A 17278-nucleotide genomic window follows, 5' to 3' on the forward strand; every position below is an offset into this window, starting at 1 on the left:
TTAACGGCCGGTTCGGTCAAAACAAAAAACTCAGGGACAGCGGAGGAGGCGGCTATCGCCATGGCAATGGCCAGCACCAAAGCAGTCACCATAATTAGCGACTCCAAGGTGGCTATCTACAATTTTGCGCGGGGTATGATCTCCCAGGAGGCAGAACGAATCCTAAGAGATAAAGACTGGGACCAAAGAGAGGTGGAACTAATATGGGTGCCGGCACACTCGGGGAACAGGGGAAACGAGTTGGCTCACAGTATAGCTCGAGGTTATGTCAGCCGAGCAGTGAGCCGGGTTGAGTCCCCAAATTTCACGAGAGATGCATTCATATCATTTCACGAATACACCAATCAGTTTAAACTGGAAAGGAGGATCTATCCGCCACCAGACAAAAAGCTCGACAAAAGCCAGGAGGTAACGTGGCGTCGGCTCCAGACGCGAGCCTTCTTTAGCCCGTAGAGACTAGCACACATGTATCCAACACAATACAACGCTACTTGCAAACAATGCGGCGAGATAGCCGGATATGACCACATTTTATGGAGCTGCAAAAAGGCGCCGCCACCGGCGGACCTACTACCAGTCCCTTCTCTAGAGCGGTGGGAGGCTATACTGGCCAGCTCAGACCCGTTGACGCAAGTCCGGGCCACTGAGTGGGCTCACAAGGTCGCCAAGAGCCATGGGCTCGAAGCCACCTAGTATAATGCCCACTAGGGCTCAGCGCTGACAATAAACGTTTTCCAATCCAATAAGGAGAATGAGGAATTGTCTTACCAAAAAAAAAAAAGATATTGCTTCTCTTCGGCCGTCACAAAAGCGATCAGCTTCAAGAGTTTGCGAGACAATGCACGCATAAAAGAGGATACCATAGGACTTTCGGGGCACAAGCACATTATTATCGTGTCGCACAATATGAGCAAGGAGTTGTGACTTGCCTTTATCGTTTCAAAGATCGCACATAAAGCACATGTGCGCACAGCCTTTGCGCTTCCCGTGTAGCAGACGATGCGCTGGGTCGGAAGGAAGACTCGACTGCAGCGCTGGTAGTTCGCGTGACCGCCACCGAAGACACGTTTTTGGTGGAGCTACAAAACTGGTACTTTTGGGAGGAGATATAAAATGATAAACACCCGTTTTACAACACTGTCCACTATTTTTTTTCGTCGTTTTTTTCTTTCTTGACTTTCTTCCGACTCAGGAGGAGCCCTGCACCCACCGACTCTCCTCCTGACCCCAAACAAAAATCACAGCGAGAGATCATCATCATCATTATTAGATACGTTGAGAGCCAAGCTGAACTAAACCAAGCCAGGCCTGTCTTTTGCTGTCTGGTGTTGTCTGTGCGTGTCTGTACTGCTATTCTATTACACTGTGTAGTACTGCGAAGATTCGAAGTGTCAACCAGTCAACTAAGGAAGTCTCCGAAGTGTAGTGCAGAAACTGAAGGAAAAACAGACCAGTGTCATGGAGGACGGTGATGGTCCAGATATTATTGAAATAACGCAAGTGAAACCGTTGTGTTCTGGCGGAGACGTCCATGTGTTCGAAGTCCATGACAGTGATTCGGATAACTCATTCAGCGCTCACGATTCAACGGTCATTACTGACGACTCGTGTATAGTATGTGACGATTCCTCCGTCCTCGAGATAGTGGACTCTGTGAGTAACAACTTGTCAGCAATATTTTATCTTTTGCACGTGAATCGCCTCCTACTGCCTTTCCGTTACATTGTGTCAAGTTCAAACCCAAGGGCTCAGCGCCCAGGCCCGCCATAGGCCTAGGCGGGAGGGTCGTCATGCTATGGTACAGATGTCCACACACCTGTCTAGAGCGTTAGAACAGCCCACCGAGGAGCTGTACTGGTTCCTGCTGTGGACCAGCTGATTCTACTCTGTAGTCAGTTGGTAACCCATTGGCTGCTTGCCGGTTCCACTTGGAACTGGAACCAGCTGATTGCAGTTAAAGCCATTTTAAACCAGCTAGAAACCAGCGTAATACTAGAGTCCTTCAGCATTGAAAGACTCAGCATGCTCTAATAATACTTTCACCTGGGCACAGGAGTCGTTTTCTTAGGTACGTAGAGTTAACCCTGCCTAGGGGTCAATACATCTTATTGTGCATGCGCATTGCTATCTATGGAGCAACTTCACAAGCCTCTAAAATGTATGTCAGTCCAGCAGCGACGATTGTCACAAATGAACATTACGAGCGTGACTTTCGAGCGGTTTAGACAGGTGTATGAGCATCTGTGCTCCTACTCATGCAGTATGAACGCCTTGCTTCCAGAAAAACACATATGGATGGATCCAAGTTGTTCTCATACAATGTTCCATACATAGTGTGCTGGCATAGTCAGCATATATGGCTATTAAAAATTTATTCATTAGTGCATTGTGTTCTGCCCCAGCAGTGAGCTCATATTGAGGACAGGTCCACAGCCACAAAAACTGCAACATAGTGTCAGGCTATTTTTCATTCGGAGCTTCAGATTTATGCATATAAGTGGAATATATTATCAGTTCAAGCTTGCTTAATTCAAATTGCTAGATTCTTTGAATTGATAGTATGAATTGCATTAAACAGGATCCCCTTAATTGTAACAAAGTTTTGGTTCCCTCCGTGGTTGAGTTATCGAGAATTGACAGTTCAGCCATGCATACACAGCTGTGCAGTAAAGGGATGTCTCATAGGAGGCATTCCTTGCTCTTAACTTCCTTGCATTTCTGTTCTGGAATGCTGCACACTGGCTGGGTACGTGACCTTTTACTTCTCTGCAGTGGCATCCAGGGGCCTTGGAGGGGAGAAGAATGTGCAAATGGGTGTTCTCCAGCTGATCATCTTTGTCCCATGGAACACATTGTGCAAACTATGTACAGACCCGACCACACTTGTCTAGAGCGCTCAATGGGTGTGCTGCAGACTAAATTAAGTGTCGCAGGCGCTTTGCTAAGTGCAAGGCACTTGTGCCTGTGTGGCTGGAATGGCTATTTGGCTGCACCGAAGTGCAAGTATTGTAAGTGAAAGTCAGTAGTAGCTGCTTTTGAATTTCGTTACATTTCCTCTGCCAGCACTGCGTGAGTTTTCAGACAAGTTTGATCAGGCATACCCGTGCTCACAGTAGCTTTTTTTACAAGAGAATGGGGAAGATGCTGAATATAATCACGGTTTAAACTTGTACACTAAAGCTGCCATTTTTCTGCTTCTGGAGCTTTACTTTAGCAGTGATGTGTGTAAAGCATGCCTTATGTTGACTGCTGCTACTTTTCATCATTTTCTGCTTCAGCAGTGTTTTATTTATTTATTCATGCGGTCAGCCTGATCCGGGACAGGAGTCGCAGTATATATACAGTAAAAATTATTACCCATTAATTACTACACAGTGGTGGCGCATCAGAAGAACAGAAGTGCGAGTCATTTTGTGACACTCATTCAGCCTCTGAATGAGGCTGGCAATACCAGAGCACAGAAAACATGGGCACTATACTATTTCCCTTGTTCTCTTGTTGTAGTGTCTCACATGTTGTGCTTCCAGTTTGTTGAAAAGGGACGATGCTGCACAGCTTGACTGATGCACGGTCTCCATTTTTCTTGCTCAGTCACTTGGTAGGCGGGGAACTCAACAGGTTAGGAGCCTGTAGTGAATGGAGCAAGTGTCACACTCTGCAGGATAGAATCCTGGCCGTGGTGGCCACATATCAATGTAGGGAAAATGAAAAAGCACGCATGTGCAGTCTGATGTCAGTGCACATTAAGCTCCCATGTGGACGCAATCAGTTGACTGCATCCGTCGTAGCCCGCATGTAGCTGTAGGACATCAAATTAAAGCTCATGTACGCTTTTCAGAAATCTCATTTTCATGTAGTTTCTAGAAGTAGATATGCATTCTTTCCATAGCAGGGCATACACTAAAAGGTGATCTGTTCTTAACTTTTTGATTTTATCTGCAGGATTCAGAATGTGCTGAGGATGACCAGGAGACACGGCGCCTTTCAGGGATTGTGACGTCCATGTAAGTTAAGTCCTGAGCATGAAATGATGCTAAAGCACTTGTGCAGTGCCATTAAGTAGAAGACCACCTGTAAAGGTCAAGTTGATGGACTGGAATGCTCATGTACATTAGAACCACACAACAGATGTTAACCCATGGTCTTCATTGACTGCATTGCCTGCTTTGGCTTTTTTTTTCTTATGCTTTGCATATCAAATTAATTTAACATATTGCAGAGATTGTGATATGGGATGACTTCTTTCATGTGCAGGGTAATGGTGTGGTTAGCATTGCATTGAAAAGTGCGTGATCTTCTCCTTTCTTTTCTTGCAACAGGAGGCGTGTAAGCATGCCCTCTTCAGTCCCCGCCGAAGTCCCTGCCGTACCACCCATCCACGAGCCTCAGAAGCAACGTGAAATGATGACGCTGGTCTCTTGGAATGTCGATGGACTTAACAAGAACTACCTGCATCAGCGAATCAGCGCTGTGTGCAGCTTAACCTTGAGGTACTTATTTAAGCTTTACTGCATTGATATCTTCACACAGGCTTGCCTTATGACCTTGTGGGATGGTCTGTAGCCATTGAGTGTTACATGATGATGCAGGCAGATTTGCAGCATCAACTCATAAATTTGATTGTCTGTATGTTGTCATGTGTAACAGCTGTTCTAATGACCATGCACTCAAAATGCCTTTATGTCGCCCGAACCACCTTTTGAGCATGGTGACTTTACAGTTAAGTTAAACTGAATACAGTTCGCTTCCCCTTACTGTTCGAGCTAAGTTACTGGTTGCTGTGCGGTGCCCAGTGTTCGCCAATCGAGTACCATGTAAGCTCTCCTTTGCTTCTTGCAGAGCGCTCTGTTGGAGAACTTGTGCTATCGCTAAGTAGTTGGGGCATGGTGGCATTATTTGCTCTCACTGCACCTTTCATCAGTGTGACCACAAGTCAGCTTCTCTCCTCAGTGAAAACCCTTTCATAGCGGTGGCATGGCTTGTTTTTTTGGGCAGAAATTAAGTGCAGCGCAGCTGGAGCCAGAATAATGCTATGCATTCTTCCTACATGCTTCTGTCATGTATTGAAGTTGAGATGGAAGGGTTAAGATCAGCGTTGCCTAGCCACTGCTTGGAACGTTTTTGCCACAACATAATAGTACCATGCGTTTTTCTGCACACAACTGCAGAGCAATGCAGTTGTGCTAAAAACCAACTGTTGTATAAATATTTCGCTCCTTTGGTTCATCATTGCGTTATAATCAAGATGTACATCCTAATTTTTTGTAAACTTTGTTTCGACTGAACCGCTATGTACAAAAGCCATTTTTTGTTACTGTCTTGCGGACTGTACATGGGAGCTGAGTCCTTCTCAAGCAAGCCAGCCTTTTGCCTTAGCTGCCTCTTCCCATGGAAGGAGAAACAAAAATTGCAATTGGAATTGGATGAAGTGCAACTATGCCAAGGCACTACTTGGCAGGTTTGTTCAGGGCATCACGCTTGCGATACAAGTCCCCACTGTTGCACCGAACTTTGGTTGAACCTCGCTGCCGTGGGACGGAGTTTTCCATTGCAGTAAAGCTGGCTTTCCGAGTTTTGCAATGGGCCCGTTGTGGGGTGTTAGTCCTAGAGCAGCAAATTGAGGGGAACTACAAGGAGCTGAATACTGCCTAATTTATTGTTTCGCTCTTGTTGTGCCTTCAGTAAAAGCATTTTTTTTTTTTAGGCAACATTATACTTACAGTGCCATGCCTATTCCAAATTGTTTTCTTGGGATCAGCAAAGAAATGTTTCAAGACCTCTTTAAGTTTCGGTACCCTCAAAATGCATTTGTTTCATCCTTGTTATGCCGGCTGCTTTCAAGAAGACCTGAGCACAAACTCATTTTTTACTTGCGGAACATATGTATCGCGTGTTGCAGAAATAAACGCACGCCGTAGAATGCTTCTCTCAGCTAAACGGGTGCATTGTTCGAGCTCAAATTTTGCACAGGAGTGGAATTTGGTCGGCAGAATTGTTTTATACTACGTTTGCTTGGGGTACTTAGCTGATTCGAACAGAGTAAGTAGCATATTCGCATTGTCTGCTGCGACAGTGAAGGAAATCACGCCGTCCTGTCAGCGATCGCACCGGTGGCTCCATCTTGTTTGTTGGCCGTGAAGATTCAGCAAAGGAGAGAGGTTCGGGAGGTTTGAAGTCGCTCTTTCAACTGGTTTTTTAATGGTCACAGAAAACTTAGCTTGGCCAAACTAAGTTTTCTGCAAGTTAAGTTTTTTTTGACCATTAAAAAAACAGTTGAAAGAGCGTCTTCAAACCTCCCGAACCTCTCTCCTTTGCTGAATCTTCACGGCCAACAAACAAGATGGAGCCACCGGTGCGATCGCTGACAGGACGGCGTGATTTCCTTCATTGTCGCAGCAGACGATGCGAATATGCGACTTTTTTTGATCGATTCAGGCAAGTAACCCAAACAAATGTAGGATGAAACAATTCTGTCGACAAAATGCCAATTCTGTGCGAAATTTCAGCTTGAACAATGCGCCCGTTTAGCTGGGAGAAGCATTCTACTGCGTGCGTTCATTGGTGCAACACGCGATGCAGTCGGTATCAAAAGTCTCTGACCCCTCTCCAAGCTCCGAACCATGCCGCACTGCATGCTGGTGCCATCTGACGATGCACTTCTGATGTCAAGATGGATGCACTGCACCGGTCCGTAGGCCCCAAATGTACAGCCTTTGTCAAAAAGCCTAGCGTGTTTGTTTCTGGGCCAGACAATATGGCTGGTTGTGTACGACGAACATTCCAGATCTCTTGGTGTTGAGAGGAAACACCTTTCCCACCCCTCCGAAATGTCACTTTCCATGGTTGCTAGAGAGCCCCAATACATGTCCGAGAAGCAAAGCTTATGAGCTGCATGTATTTTTGACAAAACTTGTGTGCTCTGTATGAGGGTCAGCATTCCCTGGCGAAAATCTTTCCCAGCCCAAATGGTTTATGGAACAATTTCCAGTTGGTACCAGTTGGAACCAACTGGGTTCCAGTTGGTTCCAACTGGAACCCAGTTGGTTCCAACTGGTACCAACTGGAAATTGTTCCAACTGGAACCCAGTTGGTTCCAACTGGTACCAACTGGAAATTGTTCCATAAACCACTTGAGCTGGGAAAGATTTTGAAAAAGAATTAATTTTTTTTTTCTTATCAATGGGCTTTAGATCCAGGCACCACTGCCTTTAGCTGCAAAGTCTAAAACCTAATTTGCATCTTTGAGAGTCAGGTATAGACCACTCGAGACACAAAGAACTGATCATTTGCTGCCACTTGTCGAGAGATGTCCGACAAAAGCTTTCGAGAAAATTTTCTTAAAGGAGACACTCTATCACTTCTAGGTTTTGCGCAGGTTCTTGAAATTCTTGAATACCTTTGAATTTCGAAAAATGTTTTGAAGGGCCCCTGAAACTTCTTAAATTTGGATGCATCCCTTAAATTCCTTGAAAAGCTTGGATCAGTGTGACCCAACTCGAAAAGCAAATTTCTACATGGCGACAAAGAGTTAAAAAGGATGAGTGTTTGGAGGTGCCGATTTTGCAAAAATACATTCTCTGCCCAGTGAAGTTTGCAGGTTCTGTCTTTGAGTGTGTCAACCCCCCCCTCCACCCTCCTTTTCGCTTTGCCGTGGCGGTAGCTGCCACATCGTATGACAACTTTTGCGAGACCTTAATTCAGTCTGGAGCAGTGGTGCAGTTTGGCAAAGGGGCATTCAATACATGTGATAATGCCATGCCTTGTGAAAAGCGCAAATTACAACATGCCTGGCTTGAATTATCTGCGTTGAGGAAAGTGCATATTGTTCCAAAAATACATCAATTTTGTTGCATTGTATAAATCAGCCCAGAAAGGCCACTTGAAAGTCTCCCAGCATATCAAGCACATTGCTGTACTGTTTGCATGCAACAGCAGCAGAAACACAATGTGACATTTCATGTCCATAAGAAAATAATTTTCAGGAATGCCTGCAAATGAGTGCGAGGGCAGGCCAAGGTGTCCTCAGCGCAATAGAAGAATGTCGCCAATGTTAACTAGAGTAGCTAAGTAGCGAACAGGAAAGTTGAAAATGAAATGCACTGTGGCTGGAGCTTGAAAACTTGCGGGAAAAGACAAAACTGCAGAGAATGTTCATGTTTGCTTAAGTCTGCTGCTGGTCTGCCTAAGCATATTGAGGTTAGGAATGACATTACTGTCCTTGCTTGTATTGAACAGCGTGGTCAAAAAAAGCAGAAATGGGGCATATAAAAAGGAAATCAGAGGCAAGCTGTCAGATTCCTAGTCTAAACTATTTCTGGTCTGTGTAGTCAATGAACATTTTTTTTCTGCTCTCCTTGATTATTGCTTTGTCATGGTCTTGAACTCTCGGAATTCTCGTTAATTTTTAGGTCAAAATATTCTGTACGAGTTTTCAATTCACTTTCGACATTTAGTCATGCATTCAGCCAGCTTTTATGACAAACAATTTGGGGATGTCTGGGCATGGACTAGCTTTACTTGTTTGAAATGGTTGTGGAGTTAATGAGAAGGCTATGATGCTGACGTCATTGGTGTTGCTGCAGAAAGTGGCATTGCTATCAATGGCATCTTTTCATTCTGCACCCGCCGCGGTGGCTCAGTGGTTACGGCGCTCGGCTGCTGACCTGAAAGACGCGGGTTCGATCCCGGCCGCGGCGGCTGAATTTCGATGAAGGCGAAATTCTGGAGGCCCGTGTACTGTGCGATGTCAGTGCATGTTAAAGAACCCCAGGTGGTCGAAATTTCCGGAGCCCTCCACAACGGCGTCTCTCATAGCCTTAGTCGCTTTGGGACGTTAAACCCCATAAACCAAACCAAACCAAACCATTCTGCAACAGCCAACCTAGCTTGGTTGTACAGAAGAAAAATAGAATCTTATGCAACGCTATGACCACAGCTTCATAGCAATGGCTCTTTTGCTTCTTCTTAAAACAGATGCACACCCATGTGTATTAATAAGCAGTTTAGGCGTACAAGTGGCCTTTGTACCTCTTTATCGCACTTTTTTTATTCACCATCTTTTGCTTGTTTTTCTTTTCTTGTGTTTCATTCGTTACACCCTGTTGTAGGTGAAAAGAGATAGCATATGCTTTTCCTATAGGGTGTTTCAGCTAAGATGTTTTGAAATTCTTAAAAATAGGTTTTTTGAGTTAGAGGACTAGTGCTTTTTTCAGCATAGCATTGCCAGCAGCGAAAACGCATCAGAATACACTTAAGATGTTCTAACTAGTAGGCTGGTTAACTAATATTGAATAGTGAACTATTTAACTATTGCTGTTAGGCTCCTTAAAGGTGCACTGAAGAGGCATCTGAACTCGTCTTTTTGCCGCGGGAACTCGATCTACACGTTCTGAGCATTCTTAGAAACTTCGATTTATTGCCCTGTGTGGCTGATTTTCCTAATTAAATCGAATTAACGTCCGGCTCCCGCCTTTTTTTTTTTAATTCTCCCTTGTACGGTGGGAGGAGTCGACCAACGCGTGGAGTGCCTTGCAGCCAGCTCCGTGGAGGCTTTGCTTTCGCTTTATTTTGTTTTTTAGGTTTCCGTGAATAAATAGTTTCATTCGCAGATAATATAGCCGCAAAATAAGCCCGCAGAAATAAATATACGCGCGGACTATTTGCTTCTACGGCTACTACGTATTACTCCGCCGATGGCAGAGCGGCAAGCCGCCGTGGGACTGGCTGAAAGGCACTCCACGCGTTGGTCGACTCCGCCCATTGTACGAGGGAGAATTAAAAAAAACAGGCGGGAGCCGGAGGTTAATTCGATTTAATTAGGAAAATCAGCCACACAGGGCAATAAATCGCAGTTTCTAAGAATGCTCGGAACGTGTAGATTGAGTTCCCGCGGCAAAATGACGAGTTCAGATTCCTCTTCAGTGCACCTTTAAGTATTGAAAGGCATGTAGCCCACCGTAAGTGATATCCATATCAGTTTTTAGAATTTAGAAAATGCCGTTACCCTTGGTGCTGTGGCCCAACAAATCTTAGCCATTTCTGTGAGCCTTTCTATGAGTGCACTGCAGGGTTTGCTTTGCTGCAAGCTTTTTGAAAGCTTATGTGCTTTGGCGCAATGTAGCCAAAATTTGTTGGGGCCACAGTGCTATGGGTAACTGCGTTTTCGAAATTCTGAAAATTAATATGGGTGTCACTTACGGGGGCTACATGCCTTTCAGTAAATAAGGAGACCAACGTTAATAGTTAAAAAGTTAACTATTCAGTATTGGTTAACTAGCCTACCAATTAGCACGCCTTAGCTGCATTGTGATGAGCTACGTCACTGGCAATGGTATGCCCAAAAGAGCGCTATTCTAACTCAAAGAGTCTGTATTTAAAAATTGCAGGACAGCTTAGGTGAAACGCGCTTTATATTCCCCCTTATTCTAACCATCTGTTTCATGCAAGCATTTGATATCTATTCCTCACTGCAGGTTGGATCCAGATGTTGTCTTCTTTCAAGAGGTGATACCCGAGATTGAAGCTGTAATAAGGGACCACTTCCCGCATTACCTGTACATACCTGGCGACTCGCAGGGTTACTACGTTGCCACGCTCTTAAAGAAGGACTCTGTCAGGTGCAACGACCACAGTGTTGCGCAGTTTCATTCCTCCAAGATGGAGCGGCACATTGTACTCGCTCAGGTGAGTGCCTAGGATGTCTTGGCTGATGTTTTTTTTTCTAGCTTTTTACATGTACCGGAACAACGGGGAAGTGACAACAAAGACAGAGGGAGAGAGGGGGACACGATTAAAGCCATCCTCTAGCTGGAAATTCACTTTGAGAAAACGCCTACGTCTTTATGCGCACTATTGGCATGGTGAACAGGTGACTTTAAAAGAAAAGCGCGTATGTTCTGTGCTATGTCAGCGCACGTTAAAGAATCACAGGTGGTATAAAGTAAACCAGAGCCCCCCCCCACTACGGTGTCCCTCACATCCCATGTGTCGCTTCGGTATGTTTACCCCCACACTTAAAATTTACAAATTTTTACTGTTTAAAAAGTGCATCTAGGCTGCCCGAAAGATTAGATCTTCTTTTTATAGACCATGCTAACAGAAGAGATGAGAACAAGTGAGCAAATAAAAAATCGATGTTCTGTGCACTTTTGTCTTATGGGCACGATGTGCAATAACATGGAATAGAAGGGCTTCCTGATTTATTTATTTATTTATTTATTTATTTATTTATTTATTTCCTCAAAGGTCTCGGTTGAGACATTACATGAGGGAGTGGACGGTATCTGGCAAACAATGGTAAAAAATGTTAAGATGAAAGGTTGGTGATGCTCCGCTTGAATTCTAGTGGGTTGATGATAATGGCAACTTCGGTGGGCAGGTCATTCCAGTCTCGTGCAGTACGCTGAAAAAATGACTGCTGAAATGTCACAGTATGGGCTTGTAGAGGATACACTGCGTTACTGTGGCTGAACTGGGCGATGCGGTGGGCTCTTTTTATGTAGGGGTTATCAAGAGTCAAAGAGTGGAAAAATTTATGAAAAAGGTTAAGACGTGCTATCTTACGGCGCGAGGCTAGGGAGGGCAAGTTGATTTGAGCTTTTAGCGCTGAGATGCTTGAGTGGGAGGAATAATTAGATAGAATGAATCGTGTTGCGCGGTTCTGAACCAATTCGAGGGCGTTAGTAAGATTATTGTGGTGCGGATCAAAAATAGCGTTAGCATACTCAAGCTTGGGTCGCACAAAGGTTTGAAAAGCAAGCTGTTTAATAGGGGGAGGAGCGAGTGAAAGGTTACGGCGTAAATAACCTAGAGCACAATTAGCAGAATTTATTATGTGGTTAATATGACAGGTCCAAGTTGGATCACGCGAGATATGCACACCAAGATATTTGAATGATTCGGATGTTCCAATCTGCAGGTTATTAATATTATAATTAGGCACTACATAATTACGACGACGACATAATGCACAAAATTATGTGGACACTGTAAAGCACAGTTCACGCATCATGGGAAGTATCCAGGCCAGTTGGTGCATGATGCTTGGCAAAACAGTGTGCAGTGTAACAGGACACAGACAAGAAGACAGACACAGGGCTGTGTTTTCTTCTCTGTGTTCTGTTACCCTGCGTGCTGTTGTGCCAAGAATCGCGGTTCATGCTCTGCTGTTATTTTCGTTCTCTCCTCTTCTTCCATGACTCCACTGTGCTTCCTGAAAAGTTGTTGACACTCTCACCTTCTCGTTTTGTGCACCATGAGCAAGAATACTTGTGAGGATAACTTCTCAATTGGTACAAACACAAGGAGACAGCCAGATCAAGTCAAATCAAAGCAAAGCAAATTTATTGAATACATATAACAGGAACCATAAGGGCCCCATAATGCATGGACTGTACCGTGACCCTGAGTGAGTAACATACATAAAAATACAAAAAACAGCACTTCACCGACTGTACAAGGAATAGGATAAGTAATTTGTAAACTAAAGAACTAAAATAAAGAACAAAGGATGTAAAAAACTGTTCCATTTCAAGAATAAAATCTTTTGGATTTAGAAAAGGACAAACATGATTTTAGTGATAGGGGCAAGGTATTCAAAAATGTAATGCCGCCAAGGGAAAACGTTATTTGTCTGTAATTACTATGACCCTTTGGTAGTAGAAAATTTTGTTGTCACAAACCTAGCGGAACTATGGTTCTTTAATAGATTGTGATCGATTAATTTGTTAGGCAGCTGAAATCACACACAAAAAGCAGTTGACTGTGACGTGATGACAATACCGTATTTACCCAATTCCAACGCGCACCTTTTTTCGGGGAAAATACGTCTTAAAATCGCACGCACGTTGGATTCGAGTACAAACTGAAACTGCCCCATAGCTGCCCATCGTCATCGCCATTATACGATGTGGGAGCTCACTAACTGCTGGCAAACATGGGAGCACGTTTGCTCGTCGTTTTCTGTGTCGCAGGAGCCGTTTTCAATTAGTGTGGTGCTTGTAATTTCTGTTGGTGAGCATGGCACAAAAATATTCACGGGACGAACCGCCTCGCCTCGCTTTTGCTGCGTTTACGACATGAGTAGCAAGGTATAGCGTCGTCCGTAGCGTGATGGTGGTGTTCTCCGGCGGGCTCTCCATGCGATATCGTTTTTGAGAATGGATGCAGCGGCCACGAAGAGACGTCGTGTCCGCCACGAGAATAGCTTGAAGCGCAAAGTTATTCTGCATGCAGAACAGAGCGGCAATAGGCACGCTTCCCGTCGTTTTGGTGTGCCAGAGGCTTGTGTTTGCGACTGGCGAAGACTGAAAAAGTCAATCTTTGAGTGCAAAATGTCAAGCAAAGGCCACCACGGTCTGCAAGCGGTTAGGTTTCCCGACCTTGAAGATGAGCTGGCTGACTTGACGCGGCAGCTTCGTGTGGACCACATGCCCGTCACCACCGAGGTGCTTTCAAGAAATGCGCAATTTCTAATGCGGTAGACGGCACTCAAGACGAGATGTTGTGGTCGGAGAGTGTAAGAAGGAGCTGTCCGAGAGTGACAGTGAATGAAGTTCGGGTGAATAAACAGCCTGTTCTCATCTGAAAATATAAAAACGGTTGCAAATTGTTTTCACTTGTGGAAATCACATGCACGTTAGAATCGGGGCTTGAATTTTTTTTTGGTGCCGTAAATTGGGTGCGCGTTGGAATTGGGTCAGTACGGTACATCAACTCCATTGGTTGGAGGATTTCCTCTGGTAGGCGTTTGCTGCTTCGCTTCCGGGTGGTGCCTTACTATAGCACATCACACTTTTACTGTTTAGACTACTACTCAGATTCAGTCATCAATGGTCTGCATTTTTAATGCGAAAGCATTACTAGTCCCATTACGAGAAAAGCCAGCGGTGTGTCTGTGTGTGTGTGCTCGCAGATGGTACAGAAAACCCTAGTGATGGCAAGAAAAGTCAGGTGACGTCATCGAATGGCCATATGATGTGCACAGCAAGCTGAGCACTGCCACTTCAGACAATCCTATACTGGTCAACCTCCGTGTGGCACCAGTGTTCCTGACATTTGTACCAAAATTGTAACAACCATTTGTCGTACAGCGTTCGGGGTGGTGTCATACGATTTCCCGTTGCATAGAACTTGCATGTGCTAGTCATGTTGGAGGCTGGCTTGCGACAGGGATTTGAACCAGCATATGCACCTTCAATTGTATGTCCTCCTGGCTTTTCGTATCAAAATTGTGATGCAATTGTTCGTCGTGCAGCTTTCTGGGTGGTGTCATACGTGCATGACTCCACCGGTATGCGTGAGGAAAATAGTAAGGTGTATAGAGTTTGTACAGAATATACATAATCATGCCTTGTAGTCATAGTCATGTAGTCATTCTGCAACGTAGCTTGACTCAGCACTTTAATGCTTCTCGCATTTTCACTTGCAAGCAGTCTTAAGTGTCTCTGCCGAATTTTTTGGTTGGTTTAGTTGGTTTATGGGGTTTAACGTCCCAAACCGACTCAGGCTATGAGAGAGACGCCGTAGTGAAGAGCTCCGGAAATTTCGACCACCTGGGGTTCTTTAATGTGCACTGACGTCGCACAGTACACGAGCCTCTAGAATTTCGCCTTCATAGAAATTCAACCGCCGTGGCCGAGATCGGACCCGCGTCTTTTGGGCCAGCAGCCGAGCACCATAGCCACTGAGCCACCGCGGCGGGTCTGCCGAATTTTTTAATTTTGTGCACAACCTTGGGGAGCCATGGAATGCGCTCATCAAAGCAGGGCAATTTGTTGTGCAAGTTACACAGGCATTCACCAAAGCTGCGTTTGGGCCGACAGATCTTTTGTGGTGGACCCTTAAATGTTCAGCTCAAGTTTTGTCATGCGATAGGTGTTGCTGAGGCTGCCCAAAGTCGTGCTTGTTTTTTGTGAACATTGAGTGATTATGACTGTGTGGTGCATATAATAGTTTGTTAACAGCCGAATTCTGCACCGTCTTCTTTCTGTGTGTGTGTGCTTGGGACAGAACGTGAAGGAGTCAACCTACTGAAACATGCCATAACAGCTTGCGCTGAGGAGATGACCATAGATGACACCTATAAAAACCAGAGTATGGTTTGTTTTGGTAGTTGGCTCAAGCTTACTGGTAACCTTAGCATGGTGGCGAGTTGTCATGAACTGCTGTCACACTATGGCTGCTACAAAGACTGCATGCATGCACACACACACAGTGTGATGAAATTAGGTAGTTTATTATAACAACACATGCATCTATTAGTGTAGCTGGCAGAGAGTAATTAGCATTGCCTTTTGTATATGATGCCATGAACTTTAGCATGCAGGCTTTGTGTTCAGATTGGCTGGCTTTCCAGTCACTAATAGTATGCCACAGAAATAACAGATCTCCATACCATCCCAACAGCTTTTACCTGTACTGTTCGTCATGCATTTATCGAAGCTGCTCATGTCACAGCACATTGCCTCTCCCAAAGTGGGGCAGTCTACCATGCAAAAATATTTTTTAGGGTTTAGAATTTTTGCGAAGTGCGACAGGTGGTTTTACCAAGTGCGACAGTCAGTTGCATACTGGTCTGCACAAGATATCTATTGAATTTGATTTTACGGTGAGAGCTTTCTGGTAGCATGGCTTTTAAATTCTTGCCAGGTTTGCCGACAGAGGCAGAAATAATAAGTTGAAGCAGTAAGCGCTTTGGTCTGTGTTGTTTCCTTTTGTTGACTGGCATTCTCTTTTTTTCAAGCTTTTTTTATCGCTCCTGTTTTCTGAATGCCTGGTGCACATAATCTTCACTTGTTTGTTTTTTTTTGCTCAGGCTACCTTCAGCAACAAGGATGTTGTCCTTCTCAACACTCATCTCGAAAGCATGAACTATTCTACAGAAGTGAGGCAGGTGCAGCTTCGGAGGTGTTTTCGGCAGTGCAAAAAAGAAGCCTCGGACAAAACTGTGATCTTTGGAGGTGACCTGAACCTGAGAGACCATGAAGTGAGTGGTGCTTGAGTCTGTTTTAGGCGCAACATTGTATTGCAGGGTTTTCCCCAAATAGTTGTCACCTCGGATAGTGTCTGTGATTTGTGTCACTCTGAAGGATATGGGGTTTTTCAGAGTTTCAGCTGCTTTGGCTCTCCGTCTTACCTGCAAAAATGTGCTTGAGCGACTGTGGAATGATTCTGTTTCTAATGCATGAAATCTCAAGAGGAGTGTGTTGTGAGCATTTCAGTGAAGTTTAAAAGCTGTGTGTGGGCCCTATAATTTGTAATTAATTTTAAGAATTGCAGCAATCGTCTGATTAGGGTGATATTACTACTCATCGTGGTGCTTGCCTAGGGGATGACACAGACAATACTTGTAGTCGTTGAGACATGCCAAGTACTAAAGCCATTTAATTTAGTAGCTACTGCCATTTGTAATATTGATACAGCTCAGAAGTGGACGAAGAAGAAGTGCTTCGCCATCTCGCTTGTGACGAGGAAGAAGAAGTGGTTCGTCTTCTTGCTGGTGACCGCTCGGCAGACTGGAGCAGTTCTTGTGTCTCTGTGTGCTGTGTAATATTCGTGACAAATCGCTCCCTCCCCTGCAGCATCGCCTCGATGTGGGCCGCTTTCACAGAGGGGAAAATGGGTTAGACACGGAAAGTGAGACACAGCTATCACGACACACAACCGGCGGCACTCAGCGTCAAGTACAATCAGCAGGACGGTCGTGGTACGGCTTCATACGAACGACGTGCACAACATCCGGATGCGGTGGTCTGCGCGAAGGGCGGCCTGGGGTTGCCGGTGAAACTTCGTACGTCACGTCGCTAATGCGGCGGAGAACTCGGTAAGGTCCGAAGTATCGGCGCAGTAATTTTTCGGACAACCCACGGCGACGAACTGGTGTCCAAACCCACACATGGTCGCCTGGTTCGTACGTAACAAATCGCCGTCCGAGATTGTAGCGGTCAGCGTCGGCGTGCTGTTGACGGTGTATTCGCTGCCTGGCCAGTTGACGTGCTTCTTCAGCCCGCTGAACGAAAGTGGCGACGTCAAGATCTGGCTCTAGGTCACACTGAGGGTCGACGGGCAACATGGCATCCAAAGAAGTAACAACTGGACGACCGAAGACAAGCTGGAAGGGCGTGAGCCGCGTTGTCTCTTGCAGGGCCGTATTGTAAGCGAACGTTACGTATGGGAGAATTTGGTCCCATGTTTTATGCTCCACATCCACATACATGGAGAGCATGTCGGCCAGGGTTCTGTTAAGGCGCTCTACCAAACCATTTGTCTGTGGGTGGTA

The 17278-nt window shown here is 45.1% G+C and overlaps 1 protein-coding gene across 1 annotated transcript in view; it reads left to right on the forward strand.

Moving 5' to 3' along the window:
• The first annotated feature begins 1256 nt into the window (after nucleotides 1-1256).
• The window catches only part of LOC149359805 (tyrosyl-DNA phosphodiesterase 2-like), a 29008-nt gene continuing 12986 nt past the window's right edge, over nucleotides 1257-17278 (forward strand). Inside the window, exons 1-5 of the mRNA XM_089571912.1 lie at nucleotides 1257-1653; nucleotides 3943-4004; nucleotides 4320-4490; nucleotides 10473-10683; nucleotides 15815-15985. Of these exons, the coding sequence (XP_089428038.1) occupies nucleotides 1459-1653; nucleotides 3943-4004; nucleotides 4320-4490; nucleotides 10473-10683; nucleotides 15815-15985 (810 nt within the window). The 5' untranslated portion in view covers nucleotides 1257-1458. The remainder of the gene's footprint in view (nucleotides 1654-3942; nucleotides 4005-4319; nucleotides 4491-10472; nucleotides 10684-15814; nucleotides 15986-17278) is intronic.

This window comes from Amblyomma mixtum, chromosome 2 (genome assembly GCF_055824585.1).
Source record: "Amblyomma mixtum isolate Tamu chromosome 2, ASM5582458v1, whole genome shotgun sequence".
Lineage (NCBI taxonomy): Eukaryota > Metazoa > Arthropoda > Arachnida > Ixodida > Ixodidae > Amblyomma > Amblyomma mixtum.